At 39.8% G+C, this 26,477-nt stretch overlaps 4 protein-coding genes across 11 annotated transcripts in view; 3 read left to right on the plus strand and 1 right to left on the minus strand.

The window, feature by feature from the left end:
* Positions 1 to 962: 962 nt before the first annotated feature.
* Positions 963 to 2,957, plus strand: LOC114546338 (nanos homolog 1). The gene has a single exon (XM_028565046.1). The coding sequence runs from the start codon at positions 1,281 to 1,283 to the stop codon at positions 1,962 to 1,964; it is 684 nt and encodes a 227-aa protein (XP_028420847.1). The 5' UTR covers positions 963 to 1,280; the 3' UTR covers positions 1,965 to 2,957.
* Positions 2,958 to 6,337: 3,380 nt separating this feature from the next.
* Positions 6,338 to 8,473, plus strand: neff2 (neuronal intermediate filament family member 2). Its single transcript, XM_028565170.1, has 3 exons — positions 6,338 to 7,414; positions 8,060 to 8,184; positions 8,413 to 8,473. Exons 1-3 carry the CDS (start codon positions 6,407 to 6,409, stop codon positions 8,471 to 8,473), a joined length of 1,194 nt encoding a protein of 397 aa, XP_028420971.1. The 5' UTR covers positions 6,338 to 6,406.
* A 2,569-nt stretch (positions 8,474 to 11,042) lies between these two features.
* Positions 11,043 to 13,901, plus strand: mrps26 (mitochondrial ribosomal protein S26). Its single transcript, XM_028565047.1, has 4 exons — positions 11,043 to 11,636; positions 12,853 to 12,999; positions 13,152 to 13,275; positions 13,457 to 13,901. Exons 1-4 carry the CDS (start codon positions 11,416 to 11,418, stop codon positions 13,586 to 13,588), a joined length of 624 nt encoding a protein of 207 aa, XP_028420848.1. The 5' UTR covers positions 11,043 to 11,415; the 3' UTR covers positions 13,589 to 13,901.
* A 913-nt stretch (positions 13,902 to 14,814) lies between these two features.
* The window catches only part of loxl3b (lysyl oxidase-like 3b), a 33,783-nt gene continuing 22,120 nt past the window's right edge, over positions 14,815 to 26,477 (minus strand). For 6 of the 8 annotated variants that reach the window (XM_028565039.1, XM_028565036.1, XM_028565037.1 and 3 more), the window contains 8 exons: positions 25,300 to 25,454; positions 24,360 to 24,530; positions 22,573 to 22,732; positions 21,545 to 21,788; positions 20,306 to 20,421; positions 20,033 to 20,169; positions 15,846 to 15,957; positions 14,815 to 15,749 (listed from right to left, as the gene is read on the minus strand). In XM_028565039.1, the coding sequence (XP_028420840.1) occupies positions 15,676 to 15,749; positions 15,846 to 15,957; positions 20,033 to 20,169; positions 20,306 to 20,421; positions 21,545 to 21,788; positions 22,573 to 22,732; positions 24,360 to 24,530; positions 25,300 to 25,454 (1,169 nt within the window). In that variant the 3' untranslated portion in view covers positions 14,815 to 15,675. Of the gene's footprint in view, positions 15,750 to 15,845; positions 15,958 to 20,032; positions 20,170 to 20,305; positions 20,422 to 21,544; positions 21,789 to 22,572; positions 22,733 to 23,605; positions 23,910 to 24,359; positions 24,531 to 25,299; positions 25,455 to 26,477 lie in introns of those variants that run through there. The other 2 variants (XM_028565042.1, XM_028565043.1) reach the window with 2 other exon arrangements.

The following is a 26,477-nucleotide window of genomic DNA, read 5'->3' on the forward strand; positions in this document are numbered from 1 at the left end:
GTTTAGAGTCCTGAAGTGGTGAAATTATCTGGTGATTTACAAGAAAAAAAGCTAATAATAGAAGAAACAAAATGTGTCCCAGATATTACGCTGGTGAGAAACTGAAGCGCCGCACACGAATTGCTCCTACTCTGCATTTTTCTTCTAACCAAACTGATCTGCAAACACCAGGTGGCACATTCTTGTTTTTTGTCTGTAATGTTACGGGAAGCAGAAACAGACTGCAAAAAAAAATATTTTATCTGTGTCGTGCCAAGTTATCCAAAGATCTTTAAAGGGAAACTCCAATGATTTTACAGAAGAAGATCATGGTTACTTAGTCTGTGAAAACAGTTTCTAATGTTTTCTGTGGCTCTAAAAGCATTGTCGGGTCTGAGAAAATCACCATGATGATGTAATGAAGGCTTTCTGAGCTTAGCTTAGACCGATATCTGACTCTAAGCTATGTGTTTAGGGTGAGAGGCTATGAGAAAAATGTAGGATCCCGTGTTTTTTTGTAGCTTGAGACAAACTATGGACAAACAGTCAAGGAGTCATGGCTTCTGCTGCATTGATTGACTATTCTTTTTAAAAATCTGTTTTTCAAGTCCCCTAACTTCATGGAAGTGTAACACAAAATCAGTGGAGAGGCCCCTTTACATACCAAACAAAGCATCACGTCTATTAAAAACCCTTTATGACCTGGCTGTAAATTGAATAATAGTGGTTTCCTAAGTAAACATTAAAAACCACAAAACTCGCTGACCAAATGTGGGTCAATATTGCACAAATGCAGTTATGGGTTAAATGTATCGGTAGAAAACCACCCAACACCACGGTTGTCAAGGCAAAATAGAATGTTTTTTTTAGTTCTCTCTTAAAAATCAACAACACAAGAACAAAACAACCTAATAAATGCTTCTGAGAAGAAGAAAACAAAGCCAGTTTCTCTCAACCAACAGGATAAATAGTTATCTTGCAACACAACGAGACACTCTTTCTGTGATAACAGTCACATCCTGGGAGGGAAACTGATTTTTTCTCAGCTCAGTAACTCCCTTCTCTCCTGTGTAGACCCTCCTATGGGGCCAGAGAGATAATCAACTTGAACCAAACCACGCCTCCCTTTTTTTTTTTTTTTTTTTTATTCTGGAGGATTTATCAGCGCCTACATGTTGACTGCTCTGCATTCTAGACCCAGCGAGAGAAGAGAGTAGATCACCTCAACGCACTATCCATGCTGACGCCATCCGAAACGCCTATTCACCACTGTGGACGTTAAACTCTGCAGCTCCGACAGCATGGATTTTCTAGACAGCGGTTACCTGGACGCGCGGTCTCCCTATGATAACACCTTTAATTTTTGGAACGACTACCTCGGCCTGTCCACGCTCGTCGCCAAAAATAAAATCAACAACCCGTCCTGCAGCCCCAACTCTATAACCGAGTCCCTTAAAGCGACCCTGGGCTTGGAGGACGACTCCCCGGTATGCTCCTGCGTAATCGCGCACAGACGGGACAGCGACGGACACTTGGACTGCTGCTGCGCGGCCCCGGGCTCCCCGCCGATCTCCATCTATGATCTCAAGGAGCGCCTCTCGCTCCTCAGGCCGTACGAACACCTTGCTGGTGATTCGCCGCTGGGAGACAGAGATTCACCCCCCTACAGGGGCAGCTTCGCCGGCCTCGACCTGCTCTCCATGGACAGGAGGCGCAAACAGACTCAGAGGGGCAAGCCGGAACCGAAGGTGTGCGTCTTCTGTCGGAATAACGGCGCGCCGGAGGAAGTTTACGGCACCCATATCCTGAAGACAGCGGACGGCAGAGTCCTGTGCCCCATCCTCCGGGCATACACCTGTCCCCTCTGCAGTGCTAACGGCGACAATGCGCACACCATCAAGTACTGCCCGCTTTCCAGAGACCAGCCGAGCCAGAGAGTGGCAAAGGGAGGCAGACCGATTGGCAAAAGGCTGAAGATCTTCTAGTCGAGGAGATGTATGAAGTTTGAGTTGCACTGTAAATTGTATGGCAGTCATGTTTGCCCCATTTCATGCACAAGACAAGTCTGGAGAGAAAGATTTAGAAAAAAAAGAAAGAAAAAAAAAATTAAGAAGATTTTATTGATTTTTTTTTGTATGTCTGCTTCACTTGTAATGTTTTTCGTCATCCTGTAACTCTATGGGCACATAGTTTACACCCCTCCCCAGCACTCTTAAGGACTTGGTGATAAAAAAAATGAACCAAAGTACTGTACAGATCGACCTGTGAATGACCACCTTCATACTGTAATCAGAAGTTGCTGTGTTTCAAGAAGCACAGTGCCAGTGCAAAGAGCCCTGTGCATGTCAGCGGGGCTGCTCTGTTGTTGTTGTTTTTTTTGAGATGCCAACATAAATGAATATGCAGCACTCCTGATATGAGATGAATGTTTAGTCCCATAGTTCATTGGCCCTGGATGTAAGAAGTCTGACAGGCCATGCAAGATATATTCTTCTTTACATCGAGCACAGTTATTTTCTGAGAGAAATGTTTTGTACCAAAGGAATACACTTTTGTATTGAAACCTATAGCCTAAAGGTCATTTCTGTATTGTTTATATGTTGGATGTCTTATATTCTTTGTGTGATTTTATGTGGATATAGTATTTTGCAGATTTCAACTGAATGTAAAACAGTGGAAGGTAGATTTGGCACGCAGTTCACCTACATGTTCTCCAAGAAGCTCCAAGCTATATCATTTCAGTTTACTGTTAAAAAATACAGATGCTGAATTGATATTTTTTTTTTTACGTGGAAATATATTCCTGCAATTCTTGTAAATGTATTAAAGGGGTTAACAATTTTAGCAATGAAAAGCCTGACATTCCAAAGTCTTTATCTGTCAATAGAAATGTTTTATGTACTTATTTTTACCTTGCGTATCATTGGGAAATATATTCACTGTAAATGACTCTGAATAAACTTGTAATTTGCATTTTTCTTTGACTATATGGGACTGCAACTGATTTTAATACACCATCAATCACTCACCCATCAGCAGTAATAACATGACTGAATATGTTTTTTTGGATTACGATTATTTTGTCACACATGACTGAACAAGCATTTTCACAACTGTCTTTCATCTGAAGACAGCTGAAATAACTACAGTATGTGAAATAGTCACACTGACGTGTGATGCAAATACGCCACCTAGTGTTCAAAACCTTCAATGACAATCACCTATATTAAAAGATCTACACCGGACTTGCATATGAGCACTGGGTTATTTAATAAAACGGATCTATAGTGAATGAGTGTGTAAATGAATGAGAACTGAGCCAAGACCATGCTTTTCATAATTTATGATGGATTGGTTTTAGCCATGTGAGAGAAAATCAGGAAGTTCTTTTAAAGTCAGCTGTGATTAGAAACGTACAATGTGTGATACCTCACATATCTGGGACTGACAACTTGTGAACATCCTTCAATGCCAGAAATGAAAAGCAGCTCCTTGTGCCCTAAAGTCCAGGCATGTTTGTATGTTGATGAGTAATTGTAATTTAGTTCTTTTTAAATCATGTTTACATGCAACATTATCTCAGTTACCAAAAATAACCTTCCAGTATTGAGAGATAGGCCACCAAGAAACACAGTAAAAGTTTTTCCTTTATATATATTTTAAATGTTATATGTGATTATTCACAGGCCTTCTTGGGGAGAGATTCTTCTTTATGTGCAGAGAAAAACAGTTGGTGGGCGTATTTAAATTTGTAACAATAGTTCTAGATGAAACTTTCCGAAATGAGATCTGTGGATTCCTGTGAGTAACCATGTCATATTTGGAATACTGCACTGCCGCTTAGTGTTTTTGAGAGTCATCTTCTTTGGTGCTGTGGGCACAAAAAATCTTGTTCACTCACTATTTGAGTGAACTACAGCTGATAGCTAAAATACTCACAAAGTTGCACCAAAACACTCCTGCTAAAAGAGGGGGGGAAACGATTGGATTGTGTTTTTAGGTGAGCTGTCCCTTTTAAATGTTAAGCAATCGATGCATTTCATTGACCTCTATTGGCAGCTACTAAGAACTGCAACAGTTTAAATATACCTTATCCCCCTCTACGAAAGCTAACGATACACAGTAAAATGTGCCAAAAATGAGGTGAGCGTTTCTATGGGAGCCCAGTACTCATGTTAAATGATCCATCATTAGTCCTGCAGTGCGTATCGGGCCATGACATCATAGATCTACTGACAGGCGACACTGTTCTGTAACCCTGACTGCATGTACATTTAAGCTGCCTTTAAATCCTACAAGTTATATATTCAAGTTATAAAAGCCTTCGGATGTAACAAGAGGCTTTTTTTCACAGCAGACTCTTTTTTTGGTGCTGTGAGCACTACAGATCAAATGCCATTAGGCTTATCTGCAGTTGGGTAAAAAAAAACAGTACAGCTTGAATAATCAAGCAGCCACACTGAAGCTACTCCAGCTACCACTAACCAGGGGCTGGAGCTGGACACCTTGTGTATATGTTCAAATGTAGAAATAAGCTAAGGTGGAGAGAATCAGTTTATTCTTTTTAAGTCTTTTTGGGTGAACTGTCCCTTTAAATGTTGAGCAATCAATGAGCGTCATTGACCTCTTTTAGCAAGAACTGCAACAACATCAATGGAATTTAGAGCACCTCCCTCTACAAAAGCATTTGGAACTAACGGACACAATAATGTCACCACTTTTGCAATAATCTAACTAATTGGATCAGATCCCTTTACTTTGGCAGGTATTAAGATTTCTGTTTGGAAACAAAAACTGATGGAAGGTCTTGCCTGGCTAAATGGTGTCACCTACTGGCATAATAATACTGCTTCATTATTTGCTTTGTAGGCTTGCTGAGTGGCTGTGTAGTAGAACTTCACAGGATGCCATGGTTTTCTTCCCAAGACTCCTCTTCTATCAAATCGAATAAAGCATGGGGCTTTATATTCCCCAAAACGTTTTAAGGCTTTCTTGCGTTTATCAGGGTGGCAATTTTGATGTATTTCCTGTGTAGTCATTCTCAAAGTTAATGAGAATAATAAAACAATCATGACGTACATAATGAAAAGATAATACTACTAAATCAACACTGCTGGTAAATTATGGTAATTTCGTGCTAAAAATCTTAATTACTTTCCCTTTACTGTTTGCTTTAAAAGAGACTGTCTGACAACTGTCATCAGTGTGAAAATGTCTGCCGCCAAAAACGTGTCCTTGTGCAGAGATCTTAATCGATTCCTGTATAAGAACATCAGCTTGTAGCCTCTTTTTTAAAACCAATAGGCTACTAATGGTGTTTTAAAGGCACGCTCTGAGTCATCATGGGTATTAAGCAGGAGGAGTGTTTCTCTGTGTCAGCACATATAGATAGGACATCAGCGACTCATCAATTTGTAATCTAAATAGATCAGACAGACACATCTAAAGATAGTCTGGGAACAACAGCAGTATATAGAGCACGGCGAAGGGGTATCTATTTTATAAAGGACATTCATTGCAATACAGGAAGCAATGGAGAGAGGAGATGATGAAAAAGAAAAGTGCATAAGAGGAAAAAATTACTTTTTTAAAAATATCTGTAAAGTATAAAGCAACAAAACAAAGCACCAGCCATCTGTTTAATGTTTAATTAACAGGAAAGATTCTTGATATCTGTGCACGTTGGCTTATTGTGGGATTATTCATCAACATCATCATCCATATTATTTAGATAAATCACTTATCAACCACATCAATCTATTTAAGTACCAAGCAATCTGTGTGGTAATTCATTTATTGTTTTTCTATAACATCAGCCTTTAAGTGTCTGTCTGTTAAAGTATATGCCCCTTTAAGCACTATGTCTTTGCTTTCTCTAAATGGGTTGTGGAAAAGACTTTGTTTCAAGTCCTTTTCACAAGGTTTGCCCCAGTTTTAATGTGGATGTGTTCATTGCTTGTGAGATGCATCTGAGAATGCATTGAGGGAATAAAGTTGAGTATAATGTGCCTCCAGAAGTGCACAGAGTAATGAGAGTAATTGATTGCGAGGCTATCTTTAGGGCAGATTAAAAGAAAACCTGCTCTACCACGCCAACCCTGCCTGCTGAGGCTGAGAGGGAGTCGGAAAACCAACCTCCTCTCTTCTCACTGCAGCAGTCTGCTATTGGCCTGGTGGATGCTGACAGCACTGATGTTTCTCTGTGGTGGAGGAGGGAAGGGGGTTGGGGGGGGCAGCCTTACTCTATAAAAGCCAGGGATCTGCAGCATCACTGAGCTGGTGCAGTGCAAAACGCCCACTCATCATCACCGATGGTGTGCAGAACAAGGGGGACATTAAAAAAAACCTTCTGAAACAAAAAAAAAAAAATCCCACATCCTTTTTCTTAAACAAACAAACAAAAAAAATCCACAAGAAAAAATTCATCATGAGCTATGATACCTTCTTCTCCTACCGCCGCCCTTGGGACAGCTACAGAGGCTCCCAAACCACCACCAAATCCTCGATGTCTTCCTCCCTCTACGCTTCTCCTCGAGCTCCTCCGTCCGGGAAGAGGATCCAGAGGCTGGCCTCCTCTTCCCTGCCAGACCGGTCTGAGCGGATGGACCTGGCTCATGCCAGCTCCCTCAACACAGAGCTGCTGGGCGTGCGCTCCCAGGAGAAGGAGCAGCTGGTGGACCTGAACGACCGCTTCGCCACCTACATCGAGAAGGTGAGGCACCTGGAGCTGCAGAACCGAGCCCTGCTGGCCGAGCTGGAGGCGCTGAGGAGGCGGCAGAGCGAGCCGTCCCGTCTGCAGATGCTCTATGAGGGGCAGTCGCGGAGCCTGAGGGCCATGATCGACTCGGAGAACGGCGAGAAGATGCGGATGGAGGCGGAGAGAGACTACCTGCATGACGTGTATGAGCAGATGAAGGAACGCTTTGAGGAGGAGGCGAGGCGGCGCCTAGATGCTGAGGAGGCCCTGCAGAGGGCCAGGGAGAAGGCCAGCAGGGCCGTGCTCTCCAACTGCGACGCCGAGGCCACCGTGGTCTCTCTCTGCGATGAGATGGTGTTCCTAAAGAAAGTCTTTGCAGAGGAGCAAGCGGAGCTGCAGGCCCAGCTGCAGGTGGCCAACATCAGCGTGGACGTGGACGTGTCCCGTCCTGACCTCTCCACTGCCTTGCGGGACATCAGGGCACAGTACGAGCGGCTGGCCAACAAGAACATGCAAACGGCCGAAGACTGGTACAAGAGCAAGTTCGCGAGTGTGGCGGAAATGGCCAGCAAAAACAACGAGGCCGTGCACGCCATCCGGGAGGAGACCATGGAGTACCGGAGACTGCTTCAGTCCCGCTCCTCTGAGATCAAATCTCTCCGGAACATCATCGACTCCCTGAACAAGCAGCTGGAGGATCTGGAGGAGACGCAGGACAAAGAGGTGGCAAAGTACCAGGTGAATGAGGGATATTTGGATCCTGATCCGCATGAATATTCACCCAGTAGGGGAATGTGAACCAGTATGTGGTGCCTGGTCCGGTTATCTGCCCATGTGTGCTTGGATATGACATGAGAGGTGCTCTCTAATAGAAGCAATCTTCTTCACCCACAGGGAAAAGGGGTAGGAAAAGACAGAAAGATGAAAGATGGCATGTAAAGGGTCTTAAGAGAGAATAATATTAGTAGACACCAGAATCAAAGACAGCACTCTACGTGCAGAGAGTAGAGAAACAGCAGGAAGAAGCTTCTTTTTTGCGACAAGATGTAAATATATTCTCTGCAGCAGCTACACCCTCCCCACACTTTAGTGCTCAGCAGGAAATGATGGCAGACTCACAGCATAGGTAACAATCTGCAAGGTTACGGTCTGAATGAAGTCAGAGAGCACAACGTAGCTACACACTCTAAAAAGACACCAGGGATTTAAATGTTATATGTTATTTTACCACTTTGCAACCATTTCCAATTATTCTGAAGCAAATCTCTTTAAGCAAAACCAAACTAAAATAAAATATGTATCAAAGGCTGTATGCATCCTTGTGTCTAGCATCACCAACGGTGATATTTGATGATGAATGACGATGTTTATTTGCATTCACAGATGAGGATAAGTGAGCTGGAGCGGGATATCACCGACGCCAAGCAGGAGATGGCGCGCTACCTGAGAGATTACCAAGACCTTCTCAATGTGAAGATGGCGCTGGACATTGAAATAGCTGCGTACAGGTGAGATCTGGCTTTTGCCTCCACTAATATTGGACATTTAGTTTATCTTAAACAAATATGTATGACTATATGACTCTGGGGCAAAAGACCTTGTTTTTTTTTAATCTCATCTGACAGAAATAACAGTTTCACATATTCAAGTAATAATGTATCACACTTTTTCCGTAAACAAGCAGAAAATAAATGCACAGTAAGCTCAAGCATAATCGGTTTTCTTTTTCTTTTCAGGAAACTCCTGGAGGGAGAAGAGATCCGTCTGGCTTACCCTTCCCTTGCCATTCTTAACTAAAACCTAAATGCCACCAGCCTGGCATCAACCTGGATACTTCATTCCCCTTCTTTCCTGTCCTGCCCTGAACATCACCTCCCTCCCTCCCTCCCTACCTACCTCCCTCCCTACCTACCTCCCTCTCATTTCTTTAACGTTATCTACTCGGTTATCTTCCCCCCCAAAATACTCCATTACTCCTCCCAAATCGCAATCCAAAGCTCATCCTTCTCAAGACAGATGCGCCCTTGTGAAAAACAAGAGGTCCACCAGAAGTCCCCCTTCTTCTACACACGTTCTGACACCACACATCAAGAAGATGGCAAACTGTAAAAACGCAGAGTGGCTGCGCTGCATTAGTTGCATAGCTAAGTCGGACGGCAGTATCGTTTTGGCTGAGTTCCTCTCTGTCACGCACGTTAAGGTCCAAGCAGCAGAGTTCCTATTTGACTCTTGTCAACCCTCGTTGTGCAAACATTTGACCAATTGTTTGTGAAGGAGGACAAATACCCCATTCATCTCTTGATGCTTGGACTTTATCTGTGCTTGAACTGATGCAAGAAACCTGCAGCATTATTGACCGGGAACTCTACCAATCGATCCATGCATTGTCCTGCACCCCTGGCTCTCTAGTAATCAGTGAAACAGTAACCTTAAAAGAATTCTTTTCACTATATTAAAACTCATTGTTGTCTTTTTTTAGTTATTCTTCCTCTGCATTTACACAAATACAAGTTTGGTTGGTTTAAAAAAAAAGTTTGGGTCGTTTCTATTTGGCCGGTTATTTAAATTTCTAATTTCTAATAAAACTGTGTCTTTTCTCGCATAAGCGTCTGGACATGTAAATGCTGTGGAAGACTAATTGTTACTGGTTTCTCCGTATATATCCATGCAGTGTGTCTCGCAGCTTATCTGCATTCGATTAGTTTATTTTTGTTCTGTGAGTTCATTCAAAGCTAAACAATTAAACTGAAAGAGAAGTGCAGGAGCTCCTTGTTGTCCGTCTGCTGATGTTAGCTCTAAATGGTGCTTTACATCTGTGAAACTAATACAAAGTTTGCACCATCAAGCTCGGTGTAGCTGTAACGGCCGGCAACAATCTGAATAAACATATAACTGACCTGCAAATCAATTCACGTCTCCGGTTTTCATTTGACACTTTTGAGGATGTTTAGGACATTACAACGGGTTGAAGAGAAGAGCTATTTCAATGTTGTTATTTCCACTGTAGCTCTCATGTACAACAAAATGATTTGTCTATGTTTTGTCTAGTTTTAGAGCAATCAGCAAAGACTTTTTGCGTATCCAAACAAGGTGAATATTTCAGTCATAATGACCCAGATTCCAATCACAGGGAATGATCAGTGATGATCTACAAACTGCAAAAATGTTAACTAATGTCTTTTATAACAAAATCCAATTTCAAAGATGAGGCGCCTCTAAGGTGCAATGAATATATAGAAATTGATATAGTAATGATTAATAGTGAAAAGCTAAAGGGACATTCCATCAGCGACTTGGCAGGCTGAATCTGACACTGCTGAGAATGGTGAATATTTCCCATGTGTGACTTTGAGAAAAAACGTATAACAATGGCAAAACACGTCTCTTCATCCTGCTAAAATGTCTCCTTACTTACAGTTCTCAATGTCACAATGAACAGCACTGCGCCATTTCCCATCATTCCATGTTCCTGGCATCCCGACTGGAGCTGTAATGTGCTGGTGCCGGTGCCTTGTCTCAGCAGGATCATCAGTCACCAGGCTGACATCCGGCATCCCACTGAACCCTGAAGGAACACACAACAAAATGCAGTTTTCACATTCATTTTGACTGCATATTGTGAGTGTAAAACAATAGCTCAGCGTACTAAACATTAAGTGTTTTCAAGAGTCAGTTGGTCTTTGCTGTTGAGGACATCAAATTCTCTGACGTCATTTAACTTACTAACTTATATTTAACACAAGCTTTAAGTAAATAGGACTCTCATAACTGAAATTAACTGTTTTTTAAGAAACTTACTAAAGTAATTCCAATTCATTTCAATTGGATTTTCATTTGATTTACATGTACTCAAGTACTGTACTTGAGTAACAATTTTGAGGTATCAGAACTTTACTTGAGTATTTCCATTTTATGCTACTTTATACTTTGGGTGGAAATCTTGTATTTTTACTCCACTACATTTATTTATATAGCTTTGGTTACTTGTTACTTTGCAGATTCAGATTAATAATACAAAATATAGTCAATAAAACAATGATAATGTATATAGGTATAATGTATACAAGCTACCCAGCTGTAAACTAATTAGCCCCACCTTTACCAGCTGCAACATTAAAGTGATGTAACGTTACAGGAGTGCATCAGTAATTATAATTCAATATAATATGAAATGGGCCCTTCTGCCTCTGCAGGAATTATTTTGGTACTTAAAGTATGTTTATACTTATGTACTATTACTTGTACTCTACTTAAAGTAAAATATGTTTTTATATTTCTTCCACCACTTCACATGCACATGGCAGGGTAACTGTTTATAAATGTACCTGGCTGCTGAGCTAATTATGCTAACTAAGTACCATAGACTAGTCTATGCTAACTACTTAGCTTCGTAGCTAGCTAGCTATCTGCCACTATAGTTATCTTACTGACTCGACGTTCGACACCGGTGTAGGACAACTCACTTTTAATAATGAGCACGGACCATATGGATGTATTATAGACAGCTTGTGTATTATATCCACAAACATTTTCTGCTACCTACAGATGGCGGTAGAGGCTAGACAACGTCTAGCCAAGTTAAGTTGCAAATTACTTCCTTCGGTCAGAGGACACCAACATGGCTGCCGCCTGCTTCTGTCGATAACACGTCTGTCCCAATGTTAACTTTCAAATGCTTTGAATAACGGTTTCACAGAGCGCGTAATAATCTTCACCTGTAGCACCATTTCGACGCCGCCATGTTCCAGGTAATTGGCGGGAGGAGCATCCAGGTGGCCCGGCTCCTCGCACCCAGGAGCGCCGTGCTCGTGGAGGCTGTCCGGGGAAGAAAGTCCCGCACAGACCCGGTGGCCAAGTCTAAAGAGGGGCGAATAAAAGTTCCTCCCCCGGTCGACCCGGTGGAGATGGTCGTCCTCAAGGAGAGATACACGGAGTACCAGATGATGATGAGGGCGCTTCGGTACGTTAAATCACCACTGTTAGTAACCGTAGGAACTGACATGTCCCGGACGTTAACAGGTCACCAGATGTTGTGGCAAATTCAGTTTTCTTGCTCAAAATCGGTGTCCCTTGCTGTGCTGTAAATTGTTTCCCAAACTTTAAACATTTCTTTATCAAAATAACATTTGTTTTACCCTCAACCTCCATCCAATAAATGTGCCAACATTTGCACTCCAAATATGTGCGCTGTCAAAGTTGGTATTATCTGTAAGGAATTAAAAAATTGAATTTGAATCAACATTGTTAAAATGTATGTATTTTGAATAAGAAATTTGGGTTTTGCAGCAACACACAGATATACAGATGACATACATTGTGTCATTGACACAAAGTACAGATAAATAGAGAAAGTAAAACGAATAATAGAAACATAGAAACTATACATGAGCAATTAAAGACACAAAGGAGAACAGCAGTGCGATTAATAGCATAGTATACTGTAGTGCTATATAGTTTTGTGTAATATATAATAAGTGTGTATATATATATATATCTATCTGTCCAAGAGAGAGAGAGACAATAGATAGTAGTGTGTGTGTGTGTGTGTGTGTGTGTGTGTGTGTGTGTGTGTGTGTGTGTGTGTGTGTGTGTGTGTGTGTGTGAAATTGTAACAATAATACTCTTCGGACATTTTATACATAACATACTCGTCTGCAAAGTAGTTAAACAATCAATTTGGTTTCCATTAAATTAAACAGCATGATTAACCGAATAACTGATTAGTCAAATTACAGAAAGTAATTGCAACAATTTTGATAATCTACTAATTGTGATTTTTAAGTAAAAATGCAGATATTTCTTTTTCTAGCTTTTCAAATGTGAAACATTGGATAGTAAACGTATTTGGCTTTTGGACTGTTGGTCCAACAAGAAAAGCAGTTTAAATATTTCAACTTAGGGTCTGGGAATTTGTGATGATCATTATTCTCTATTTCTGACATACAGTCATACATCATGTTGTCAGAGTTGTGACATATTATGTGCTTGAAGTTGATACTATCAATTTTGACACTGAAATCCAGTTTTAAACACGTATATTTTAACATTCCGACTGGTTTTTCATTTTTAAATATTGGGAATTGTAGTCCTGCCCTTCTATAAACTACACGTGTCTACTGATTCTGCAGGAAGACGTCCTTTTGAATTGATGTGGTTCTTTCCTCTGTGTTCGTCAGGCTGGAGTTTAAGGAGGAGGTGCTTCGGAAGAAGTACGAGGAGGAGACGGGCTCCCTGGCGGAGGAGAGGGCGAGACAGGAGGCGGAGGAGCATCGCGCCCTCATGGCCTTTAACAACCAGGAGAACCTCCGCATGCTCAAACTCCGGTAAAAATAGACTCAAAATTACAACATGAGTAAAAACCTCATTCAAAGATACGGTCAACCGTGTCTAGTTTCCATCTGTGTGCTTAAAAAAAACAAGATTTAGTTCTATATTTCCAAAAGTAAAAGCTCACTTTCTCCTCTGTATCTTTCAGGATTTTGAGGATCCAGAAGGAAAAGGAGGAAGCTGAGCGCAAGAAGGTAGAAGCTGCCATTCAACGTGAACAAGAGCAGCAAGAATCCATCAAAGAAAAAGAGAGGGACATTTTAAAATTGCAGGTATGATTTTTATTTTTTTTTTCTCAATCTTTGTTTATCTTCTTTCTGTTTTGCTCCCTCTAAACTGAAGTGGAAATTTTATATTAAAAAAAGTGGAAATTTGAAATCCTGCATCAAAATAGCATCCTGGTTATATTCCTAAACAAACTAAATGTGACTTTTTACTTTCAATCTCTTACAGGAGGAGGCCAAGAACTTCATCACATTGGAGAACTTGGATCAGCGTATAGAAGAAGCTCTGGACAATCCAAAGAATTACAACTTTGCCATTGACAAAGAAGGGAGAGTTGTTAAACAGACAATGCTGCAGTAAAACACCAGACCGACCTGTTATGTGTCTCAGAAGATAAAGAAAGACGGATTAACATCATTTAGGACTGGGATCAGAGTTGGAAGCGCATTTTCTTCAAATAAACACGGAAAACATTTAGCATGAGAAAACCAAGAAATTAGACTTTTTCATTGGCAGATAATTTGTAGATTAAAGTGACTGTTGATGGAAAGCTTCAGTACCTGCCTTTATGTTTATTCCTTATGAGTGCTGTATGTTACCGTAACATTTCCTGTTATCATTACTGTCTTCTCAGGATGTGTGATGTTTGTAAAATAAATTAATGTTAACTGGAGTTCCCACTGAATTAGTCTGAATCTTTTAACAGAACAGAATGAAAATTAGATCCCTTCTTTTTTTTTTTTTTTTTTTTTTTTACTTAACAAAAATTAGACTCCATTCTCTCCAGTGCACTTACTCATTCTCCAAAACTGAATAAGAGCTACTCGAAAACTGTCTAATAATTACCAGCCGCAACAGCGATGCTGGTATTGTTTTAACCTTGTAAATCTGTGTGTGTCGTCATGGTAAACTGTGGTCCTGGAGACACCTACTGTAGCGTCAACTACCACTGATGCGCTTTAGTGTACTTTGCCAGGTGTTTATATGTCTGCGGCCAGAGATTGTCACCGCGACAGCATCGCAACTGTGCAAGATGCTTTCACAAAACTTTACAGGTGTGCAGATGAGCGTTGAAATTAAGGCTGAGTTTGAAAATGGATGTGGCAGCTGGTGTGATTCCATCGCAAGATGACTAGAGTTCAAAATAGCATTTTTCTTTTTACCTTTAGTATGTAATGCCGTTGCCCTTACAAAGAATGTATTGTTGCATGCAGTGTGCATACAATTGAGACATATTAATTCTTCATAACATTGCACCTTGAATTTTTACCCTCTTGATATATGCTGTGCAAAGGATTGTGGGTCAGATTAGCCAGAACGGCATGCTGGCTTGCATACTGCTAAATGTGACTGGATGCATTAGGACATCCTGGTATTTTTGGCATACTGCATTTGACATTTTATGCATTGGGACATACCATATCTTATTTTTTTTGGCAAACTAAATAGTATGGTAGTAGGAGTACTGGAACGCAGGGATGGTGTCTAGTTTACGGTTTCTTTTTACAAAATGGTGTCAGACTGACACAAATGTAAAAAATCTGACCTTACAGTTTCTAATCGATTCAAGTCTCGTAGATGCAGCATCATTATTATTTCTCTCCTTTTTATTAGATGCAGTGGGTGTGATTACATCAGCATACATACAGACATTCTTGAGGGTAATTGTACATCTACTGTATGTTCCCACCCTAAATAACTATTAATAATAATACATACAAGCTAAAGTTGGCTTCAAACTGGTTCCAAAGCACTTCAAACTAAATGTTGTTCTTGAGCACCTTGATATAAGCAATAAATACATTCACAAAATATTGCAACTGTGGAACCCAAACCATTTCTGTGAACAAGATGGCAGAAAACTGAACAGTATTTGATATAAAACCTTTAATCCAGAGAAATGTATCCAGGTAAGGTAATATTTAATGTTTTGCTCTAAAGCACCTGCAGGTTTTTGGAAATGGGACAGTCTATCTCTTTTGTCCATAATACCTACTATGAAGACCAGTAAGACTTTGACAGAGCTGTATTTGGTCCTGTTCATGCCTCAGTTTTTAGTTTTTAGATGTGTTACAGCTAATGCCAACACCTCACATAGTTCGTAACATGCTTCTCCAAGTAAAAAAAATAGTACCTCATTCATAACTCAGAACATTCATTAATTCATTAATAGTAATAGTTATTTTGTAATAAAAAATATAGCATTAGCTCACAGACTGAGAAAAAAAAAAAACATTGGCACTTGAATATTCAAGTATAATATACAACACATTCACCACAAGAAAATACTGTTGGCTTCTTCCATAATTCCAAATAATATGTGAGGGAATCCATTTTGGTACCTGAAAACAAAAAAGGTTTATGTCTTGCTTTGAGCTAGTGAGGTGCGTTTTTATTCATTCAACACCCGACTCTAGGTCTTATATTTGTTGTGAAATTATTGTTGATTAATTAATCTGATTATTCAGCTGCCCGGGGTATTTCTCAAACCTCCTCTCTGCCTCCTCGCTGAACGCATCACCTGTTGGGATTAAAAACAATGAACAAAGCAGTCAAAAAGTTTAAATATAAGAGCCAGATTTGGCATAAACATCTGGTAGCTTTACTGACTGCTTACCAATGTGGCAGTTATGGAGCCAGATTCGATGCCCGTCATACTTGCAGTTGCATTTCATGGCATTGTTGGTGAAGTCGCTTTCAGCCACTTCGTTATTTGGATTGATAACAATCTGAAGAGGTGAGGAACATAAAAGGAACATTTTTATAACAGGATAGTAGGGCTGCATAATTAATTGTAATTTTATCGAAATCGCAATATGGACTAGTGCAATATTCAAATCGCACGGGGGCGCAATATTTGTGTCAAACCATTCTGAATGAAGTATTGTGGAACTGCGGAGACGTCCCGGCCTACAAATCCTATCCTAGAGACTACAGAAAACAGCTTTGTTTGGTACAGATCCTCGCAAAAATCACACTATAATATATTTATTTTTTTCAATAAAAATTACAATAATGATACAAAAACGATCATTCCCTCCAATATCTTGATTCATATCACAATCGCAACATCAGTCAAAATAGTCTCGCTTTGCCAGACCCTCCTCCAAAGCGCGCTGAAGGGGGGTCTGTCTACTCCACACAGCATTGGGGGATGGGAAGAAAACATGCTCTGGTTTATTGGCATTTCTTTAAACCAATCACAATCGTCGTGGGTGGTGCTAACTCTGCACAGAGGCGCTGCAAAATAGTTTATAGTAGTGCGAGAAAAAAACTGAGATTGGACAGAGTCTAGCTAGCTGTCTGGATTTACCCTGCAGAGATCTGAGGAGCAGTTAACCATAGTCCTCAGAAATCCACCGGAGTTTAAAATTACAACACAAAGAAAGCAAAAGGAAACGGAAAACGCATGCATCCGGCAGAATTTCCTGCAGCACCGGAGCAATCCTGGAAGTGGAACGCGAAGGATATAGACTAGACAATCACAGACATTGAAACACAACCATAAACCCATCTGTGATTAAAAGCTGATGTCTGGCTTTCTTATGCCTTTCTTAAATGTTAGACAAGAAACAGACAGGATTAATAAACTGTTTTTTTTAAAGTGGATTAATGTTCACCGGGGGCTTTGTTGTCAGGTGTCCCATTAACAATGAGTTCAGTTAGTTATTTTGATCCATTTTGTTGGGTTTGATTGAGTTTTCTCAGGTCTTGGGGTGAGAGGAGGGTCTCGATACAGATTCCAGGGGCCTGTTTCACAAAACCAAGATAAGGGATTAAGCCGGGATTTCCTGGTTATGAATTTAGCCTTGATTCGGTTTCACGAAAGCAGAGGCACATAAATCACCATGGAGATTTATTCTGTGCAGCTAGCCTGGTCCTGACCTGGCTAACAGCCAGGATTTATTTAATCCTGGAACCTTTTCTGTTCACTCAGCAGTGGTTTTACCCTATTGTTATCAGCCTGGATTGAAATACAACAGGTGCATATTGCTGTTCATTTAAGTACTGTTATTATTTAAAGTTGTGACCATTATTTTTTTTTATAATTATAAATTTGGCATTGTTACTGTTATATTGCTGTATGAAGACTGCTGTTCATATTGTTGTAAGAAGTTTGATGAATATATTATGGCAGTTGTTGAGATAATTAGAAAAGGCTGATAACATTTCAAATGAGTTTTAAATGAAGTCTGTTACTAAGGGCAATACATACAATGCTGTACATTTCTATAGTTCCCCAATGCACCTTGAATTATTTTAGTTTATAATTTCTTTTTTTATTCTTTAACAATAAGGATCATGTTTGTTCTGCTTCCATGTGCATTGTATTTGGCATTCTTAGCACACAATTTGTGTTGTCCAGTAAACTGGGACTATAATTTGGGAGGATTGTACAATTTTAAGAACATATCCTAACTGTACAATCCTCCCAAATTATAGACTTAGTTCACTGGACCAGTAACTATCTAGTGATGTAGGCTACTGTACATTCATGTAACAACGTGTGCATGGAATTTATCACTTTATTATCTTTATAGTTTCTAGATTTTACAGTGCAATTTCTTCAGTGTCTTTATTTTCTATGTCCATATATACCAGGGAGCAAGGCATATAATATGTAGAGAAGGAAACTCGTCCTCTATAAAAAATAAAAAAACGCGAGAAAAAGCGTGACAGATAATAGCGGACCGACTAAATGATAGTCTAAAAATATACATTTATGAACTACTGCTCTTAAATGAAACCATTCAATGTGTCACTTGTCATTTGCAAAAACGAACACCTGTACACTTTGCATTAAAAGCGAGTAGTGGAAGTTAATATGACTTAGGAAATTAATATTTTAGCCAATGAGAGAGAGGGAGGAACAGAGTGAAAGAGATATTTACGCTTCATATTCTAGCGTTATAGAAAATGGATCTTCATGGTAAATTTCCTGAGTTATCTTCTGCTTACTTTTAAGGCAAAGAGTACAATTGTTAATTTGAGCAAATGATTAGTAGCCTAATCATTGAATGGTAGGATTATGACGGTTTCCATTCAGAGCAGTGGTCAGTTAATGTAGATATTTAGGCTGCTTACGCATTCAGTCGGTCCGTGATCGTCTGCTACACTTTCTCTCGCTGTTTCGTTACAGCGGCCGTGTTATTTTCTTTTTATTCAAATAATGTGTTTCACGTCATCATACTTCCACAAGAAGCTGCTACTCACTCTGTAAAAAGAATGTACAACGCGTATTCTCCATTTTGGCATCAGTAAATCTGTGATTGACCTCGCGGTCTTTTGAGGAAATCCGTGGACGCGCATCTATCTGAATTAGTTCAGCCTGGCTCGACCTAGTCGCTCCTCCTCAGCCTGGCTTGGCCTTCGTGAAACGCACCAAGCCAGGATGCACAGATTAGACTAGGTCAAGCCTCACTTTATCACTTATCCTGGATTTATATAATCTGCTTTTGTGAAACAGGCCCCCGAAGAACTTCCTTCAGCAACAAATATTGTTTTCTCCAAATACTCAACACCAGAGATGGGAAGTAACTAAGTACAAATACTTCATTACTGTACTCAAGTAGATTTTTCAGATATTTTTATTTTACTATTTATTTTTGTTGGCGACTTTTTACTTTTACTCCTTACATTTTTAACACGAATATCAGTAATTTCTACTCCTTACATTTTACAAAAAAAAGTTTCAAATAATTTTAGCATAGTTACCGTTATTATTTTTCACGTCATCAGTACCAAATTCAATCTAATTGGATGGGTATATAGGTTGCACTTGACGCACCACTACGACTCAACAGATTCGGTGGCAAATCATTGCGACTTGATGGCGGTAACGTTAGCACATAGTAGTATGGACGGTGACATGATTGAAAATGAAGAATGAATTCATATATTGCTACTCAGTCAGAATCTTATTAACCTGGAGTCCCAGTCTCTGTCACAATAATCATATACAGTATGTGATGTTTTAGGCCTATTGGCAGACATCCATTTAAAATGCAGGCAATGGCACATAAAGAGCCTTTTTTCCATGTCCACTGGAGTTTCTCAGCTTGCACTCTAGTAACATTTGTGTGGTCCAGGTAGCTTTGCATAAAAAATGGTTGTCATTCGCAAGGCTACTTTTACTTTTATACTTTAAGTTAATTTCCAAGCCTGTACTTTATTGCTTTTACTTGAGTAAAGAAGTTAAATCAGTACTTCTACTTTTACCAGAATATTTTTTTTAACACAAGTAGCTGTACTTCTACTTGAGTACGAGAAGTGAGTACTTTTGCCATCTCTGCTCAACACACTTCACCGCAGGTACTCTTTGAACAATAATGATAAGAATAAGTACTTTACCCTCCAAAATTATCTTCCCTTAGGAAAATGTATTATCTAACAAGTGAAGAGTGCAAACTACTTCCTGTAGTCTTTTCTATAGTGTTGTTTGGTTCTATGGAGAGTGAATCTGGTTCTATTTGGACTGGTTTTGGAAATTGCGGCAGATATCCATTTATATCTTCATCTATAAACTCTATTGTTATTCAAATATTCATAAACATAATAAAACAGAAGGAGAGGAGGAATGAAAACGAGAGGTAGGATAACTTTTTAACCACAGAGGTCAAATAGAAGTTTACAATAGTCGGATTTGCAGCTTCAAATATTGTAGCTATATATCGTATCTATTAGTCAACAAAAGTTGCTGTGTTGGTTATGGGGTTATATCCACACAGTTTGATATGTTTTTTAGGACTAAGAAACCGCACAGTAATTTCTTTGTGTTCCTCAAATTAAGCTGCACATGCTCACCTGCATAATGTAGTTTCCTGGTTTGACGTCTGTGATGTCGATCCACTGGCAGTCAATGTCGTGCCGGTACAAATCCCAGCAGCCCACAGTGATGCCCTGATCGCCAAAGTTGGCGCACTCGTACCGCTTAGAAACTCCTGAGTGTCAAAAAGATTAATTTAATTTAAGTTATATTACTAGATCCATAAAAAACAGACTTAATAAGAATATTTACATATGAAGTAATCCTTAGAAATGAACCTTTGAGACTCTAATCTGAAGCATCAGACTCACCCTCTTGACAATCTGAGTCCTCCAGACAGAAGCTGGCTTTGTGTCCCTCGGCCACTTTGGTACCGTTGGCGTTCATCAGATCATAGTGCGTGAAAATATCCATGCTGTGGTAGTGGCTGTATAATACAGAGAATATGTTGTTATAAATTAAAAAATGATAACCTCCTTTGATAACTGACAACACAAAACAAGCACTTTTTTATTCCACACCATTCAAAACCAATGTGTTTTAAAATTATGAAAAAATTATGATTTTACTTTAGCTGTCTGATGTATTTCTGAATGAAACATGTTGGGTAGAGACCTGATTTTTCCTGAAATATAGAGTCATATGTTTTAAAATCTCAAATGTTCTTCATGCCTTAGAGGGCAAGATGTTTCAGTGAAAATAAGAAGACTTTACAGCAAGAGAGAAGGGTTTGATTTTGTTACAAAATCAGAGAATCAATTTCTACAATGATAGATAGTGGAACAATACACACGGTAAAGGCACTAGTTAATTAATACTTCAGTACTTTTATACTGTGATACTATTACTGGATGATGGTTTTAATCAGAATCAGGTTTATTGCAAAGTATGTTTTCACATAGAAGGAATTTGGCTTTGGTGTTTTTGTGCAAGAGTAAATAAAGTAAAAAGTGCAAAGTCAGGAAACATAAATGTAGAATGGAAGAATTTGCAATACAAATCTGAAAAAAATATGAAAAGAATATGTAATATTTTTGTTTTAAAATGAAGATATGTGGATATAATGTAGCATCTTGGACTAAAACACTTCAGTGAGCTCTTAACACCAGCTGAATCACTGCTGCTGGAATTTGAATCTCACACATTCTGTAAACGCAGAGTTTCATTTCAAGCCAGCAAAGCTGTTGTATAAACAGAATTTCTCCTCCACTATTATCACGCTATGTTGTCCGAGAGGCTACAGAAAGATACACTTGGCACTCTTTCTCCCACTAGTCTTTCTGAGTTTGTCTGAAATAAATGAACATCTACTGAACACAAATTTAGGGGGGAGTTTTGGGGCCACGTTTAGGACTGAAATATGATATTAGACTCAAGATTTAGGACAAAATAATGTTACTGCATTGGCATAAATTAAATTTTTTCCCCACTGAGAACCAATGAGATTGTATGACTGCATCATTTAAACCCCAGTCTGCTGTTATTAGGATGAGGCAGTTCATCTGAACAGAGCCGTCCTCCAGAAACTATGTTAATGAAGATAATAGTACCCATGGCAGGCATGCCAGACCCAGGAGTGGCGCCCAGCCTTTGGCTTGAAGTCAGCCCGGCCGATGTTGTGGATCTGGGAGGAGAAGCGCAGCAGGCGTCGGTGTCCGTAGGGCCAGTTGGCCTTGGCTGCAGACTTTGACAGGCAGTCCTCCTCGGCAGCACAGTAGAGCATGTGCAGAGGACGATCCTCGATGTAAACTGTCTGCTGGACCAGAGGGGCGTCCAGGACCAGGTCAGAGGCCGCTGCGTACACAGGTAGTAGTAGGATTTGGCTTGAGTTATGTTCCTCATATTATAATGCAGTGGTAAAATGTAACTAAGTACATTTACTCAAGTACATCTATGCTACTTGTACAGATCAGTGTTTTGTTTTTTTGTTATACTTTATTGATCCCCAGGGGGGGGGGATTACAATGTTTTCACTCTGTTGTTAGAATACACTACACACAGGCCTGAAATACACACACATGCTCAGTACCTATACATGCACAATTGGAGAGATGTCAGAGTGAGGGGACTGCGACTGCTGGAAGGCGCCCCAAGCAACTGCGGGTTTGGTGCCTTGCTCAAGAGCTCCCCATGGACTGAGCTACTGCCACCCCTGCCAGTATGTAATAAAACCTGCTAATGCTACATCTTTTCACCATCATCACAATGTTGCTTTGACTAGTGATTATTACTTCACAAAAGGAGCAACATTTTTAATTGATGATGTGATGACAATGTTGACTAAAAACGATTTAATTTGATTTACTAAATTCTTCTTACATTACCACATTATCAGAAAAAAAAAATTGACAGGAAGCTCAGAAGAGAAAATTTAAAGACAGAGCTCCCCTCTAAAACAGGAATTTAAAAAAAAAAGGAAAAAGATTAAGAACTTCCTGCATAAATATATGTTGGATCTTGTTTTTTTTCTGTTCTCTTTTGTGATTCTTTATGCCTTTGGAGTTTTAACAGGTCAATACAAGATGTGTATGAAGACTGTCAGTCAACAGAGTAGTTTCCACTTTTTTCTGTCACTCACTGTCGGAGCAGATGACTCCTGCTGCAAACTTTGCTGCAGCTTTCTGGCAGCTGACAGTTTTGTGATGCTGGCACTGACTCAGGGACATCTCGTTTCCCGTGCACTTCACGCCGCTCATGATCATATCCGTCACATTACTGCTGTCCCAGTACCACGTTTCCTTAGATGGGGGGTTAGACAAACAGACAAACATGCAAACAGAAAACAAGGAAAGAGTCATTCACAAACAGAGCTGCGGAGAGTTAAGTGTACTGTTCTGAAAAACAGATGTTCGTGACTCATTTTTTTTTGGCTACTGGCTGAGGACACCGTGATGCTGAGTTTATGATCACTGGAGGACAATAATATTTTGCAGATACTGAGCAATTCAATAATCATATTACTAAGGTTTTTACAATTCCACACCACTATAAATGTAATTATAGACTGATTATAAATACTGTAGGTAAATTCATTTTCACATACTAGTATTTTGTATCATGCTGCTTTTGTATGCAGCTTAAAAAGTCAAAGTTTGTTTGTGTACAGTGCTAAATAACCTTGTTGGATGATAGTGTAGCGTTAACTATACTTTAAAAGCTCTTACTACTCTTTAAAGGAAAATGATCATACTTTGTGATGTTCCCTGTGTTCCAGATGTAATATTGTCATGATGATTTGTAGTTTTGTAAGTTTTTGTGTGCCCACTTATCCTCAGCCTTCCTCATTTACTTCTTCGTCAGGCAATGATTTACTACATTTGCAAGAAGCTACAGTCTTTACCCTGCTAACTGTGGTAGGTTTTATTCTGAGGGTGTAGAAATTGGTCTCCGTGCCTCTTAAACGATGGATTTTTCTGGGGAACTGACACCAAAACTTGACATTTATTGCTGATATTTAAAAGTACACTCCCTAGTTTTGTTTTAGTGTACATCAGTATGCATATTGTGTACATTTTGTTCATGATGCATCTCAAGAGGTTCATCCTGTAAACAATACATTTGTTCAACATCTCATTATGGAACAAATGTCTTCATTCTTTGGTCCTACTTACAGTGATGGCATGCATGGAGTAGCCAAGCCCTAGCTGCCTGCAAACCACCATGGCTTCCCTTGTGGTCCAGCCTGTGCTGCACACTGTGCCCCACTTGGAGCCAACCTGAACCTCCACCCGGCCCTCATAACTGCTCCGGCCGCCCGCTATCCGGATCTGCAGAAATGCCCTGCTGGGAGTCAGTGAAGGTACACACTTCCTGACCTTTGAACTGTCTGGGCTGAAACTAACTTGTTCTTTGGCAGTGGAGACTGTGTTGTTGAAGCAGTAGTTTTGGTTAGTCTTTTCTAGGCGTGGAGAGCGTCAACGTGGTTTCCAGATGAGGTCACCACTTGGCTTTAGTGGTGAGTGGCTTTTGAGTTTGATTAGAAACTTCATGTGAGTCTGTTTTGGTCTGCCCACACAGCAAAGACCAAAACGGTATTGTGTTATTCCATGTAGGAAAAGAAACATCTACTCCATATGGAACTTATAACATGTCACCCATTAATACATACATGTTCAAGTATATTCCACAAATATATACACCAAAGTATTAGTACTAGTATGCTGCACATATTAGATAATATGTGACTGAACCCAAATATTGAATATATTTGAACATACATATAATTAACTGTATTGACTGTAATGGAATGATAGAAATTAGATTATCTGGGTGTTCATGACAGTATATTATATTTGCATATGTCAAATATACCAAAAGGCAGCTCTGCTGCAGAAAGTTGGTCAGTCAGTGTTGTTAATAACCTACTTGCAGGCCCTGGTTAGCGTAGCCCAAGCCTAGCTGCCTGCAGGCCACCATGGCCTCCTTGGTGCTCCAGGTCTCTCCACAGACTAGACCCCAGCTCTGCGTCCCGTTAGAGTCGGAGCTCAGCAGCTCCACACGGCCCTCGTAACGGGTCCGTCCTCCTGTGAGTCGGATCTGTGTTGGGCCGAGGGGTTAGAGACCACAGAGCAGAGCATAGATACACAAGGGCCGGGCTGGATAGGAATCTACTTTAATTGGTTAGCTGTTCGGTTGGTGTAAAATCTTAAAGGTGACATGGTTTACATGAATGTAACTCAAATTGAAAACTATTGATAATATGAAAGTGTATCCTGAGTTTTTATCCTACTTAGTCCGGCCTCAATGTGTATCTACAGGAAACATGGAAGAATATGATCTGGTAAATTACAAACTGCACAACCAGATATACTCTATGTTAAGAGGAAATCCCTGTTGTCACAAAAAAACAATTTTTTACTCATTTTTCAAACAATAAATTTGTTCTCTAGAGTTGGTATAAAACAATTAAAAGTAATTCAGAACAAACATGACATGACTGTTTTTTGTGACAGCAGTGAAGAAGCTTTGGTCGAGAGTGAAATTGTGAGATTTCTGAGTATCAGCTCTAAATCTCACGTTAGGGCAAACTGAAAAGACTTTTAGAGCAGCAAAGAACTAAATGAATGGATAATACAATAAACACAGTATTAAATGAGACATTATTCAACTTTCCTGTGCTACATTCATCAAAGCAGAAGAAAATCTGATGCAGCTAACCAATTTTCACCAATAATCCATATACTTTCATGTGCTATCTGATGCAATAAATAGTAAAATAATAATATAAACAATTCAATCAACTTTTCTCCAAGTTAACAGAACAATTTTAAGATGAAACATCGTAGTAAGGAGGTTCAGCTCTGACCGAGTTCTCGAATCCCATGTAGGGCAGGTTGCAGCGAACAGCAGCGTCCTCCGTGTGTTGACAGTCCTCTGATGTGATGTTTTTGAACGGGCAGTTCCAGATGGACTTCTCCTGGCCGAGGCACTTCACCTCGTTCATGTAGATCGGACCAATTCCTGGACAGGCAGGCAGACAGACAGACAGTCACATAGACAGGCAGTCACATAGGCAGACAGCATCTTCAAATTTAAAGAAGGTAGACCTGTTAATGGAATAATTGGAAGTTCTGCCAGAACCTAATGAGTTCCGAGGCAAAGTGATGGGTTTAGGTCAATTTTTTTCCACTTCTATATTTACAGTTATACATTTAGAGCTTCTCAAAAATAACTTTCAGATATGTGGAAACATATAATCTATTGTTATCAGATGGCTATATAACTAAAGGTTATAAATATATATGAAATAAAAGTGTTTTACCGAGGTACAGGCTCTTTTTGTGTTGCAACCACTGCAGCAATTAATGAGCCTGAACCTGTTTAATGAGATTAGAACAATATAGGTCAGTTAATGCCTGTTTTTTTGAACCCTTTCAAATCTCTGGTTTCAAGTCTCTGACTTATTGAAAAAATCTGGGTTCGTAAAAACGAATTAACAACCACTGCTGACATTCTTCCTGAGGAAGGGACCAAATGAAAGAAACTGTGATGTCTTTTTTCCCTTAGATTTTCTGTTAAGGAACTTTCAACCACTTTCTCTTCTTTGGTGTTAGTTATTTAACCTGACTCCGCCAGATGGATTGCTTCGCATTTGCTCGGCATATCCATCTGGGAACTTTCCGTTGGAGAACTTTTGGGAAGGGGCGGAATACTGATTATTTGATTGGATGAACCATCTGTCTATCACCTATGTTGGTGATAGATCAACCAATCAGATCCATGAAGCGTATGAAACTACAACCACAAGCCCGCCCCTGCTGCTGCAGGCAAAGCATAGCTGGTAAGCTCAGCATGCAAGCAACATGTCGGTAAAGGATATTTGCCATTTGTGTAACGAGAATTTAGGAATAAAAGGCACCATTTCAGGTTCCCAGACCATATTCCAAAAGAAGGATCCAAGAGAAAAAAAGCATTAGCGAGCGGCTAACAGAATTAGGGCTACCGCTGGCTGATAATACTGGTTAGCTGATTGGATAAACCATC

The sequence above is a fragment of the Perca flavescens genome, chromosome 20 (assembly GCF_004354835.1).
Source record: "Perca flavescens isolate YP-PL-M2 chromosome 20, PFLA_1.0, whole genome shotgun sequence".
In the NCBI taxonomy this organism is placed as follows: Eukaryota; Metazoa; Chordata; class Actinopteri; order Perciformes; family Percidae; genus Perca; species Perca flavescens.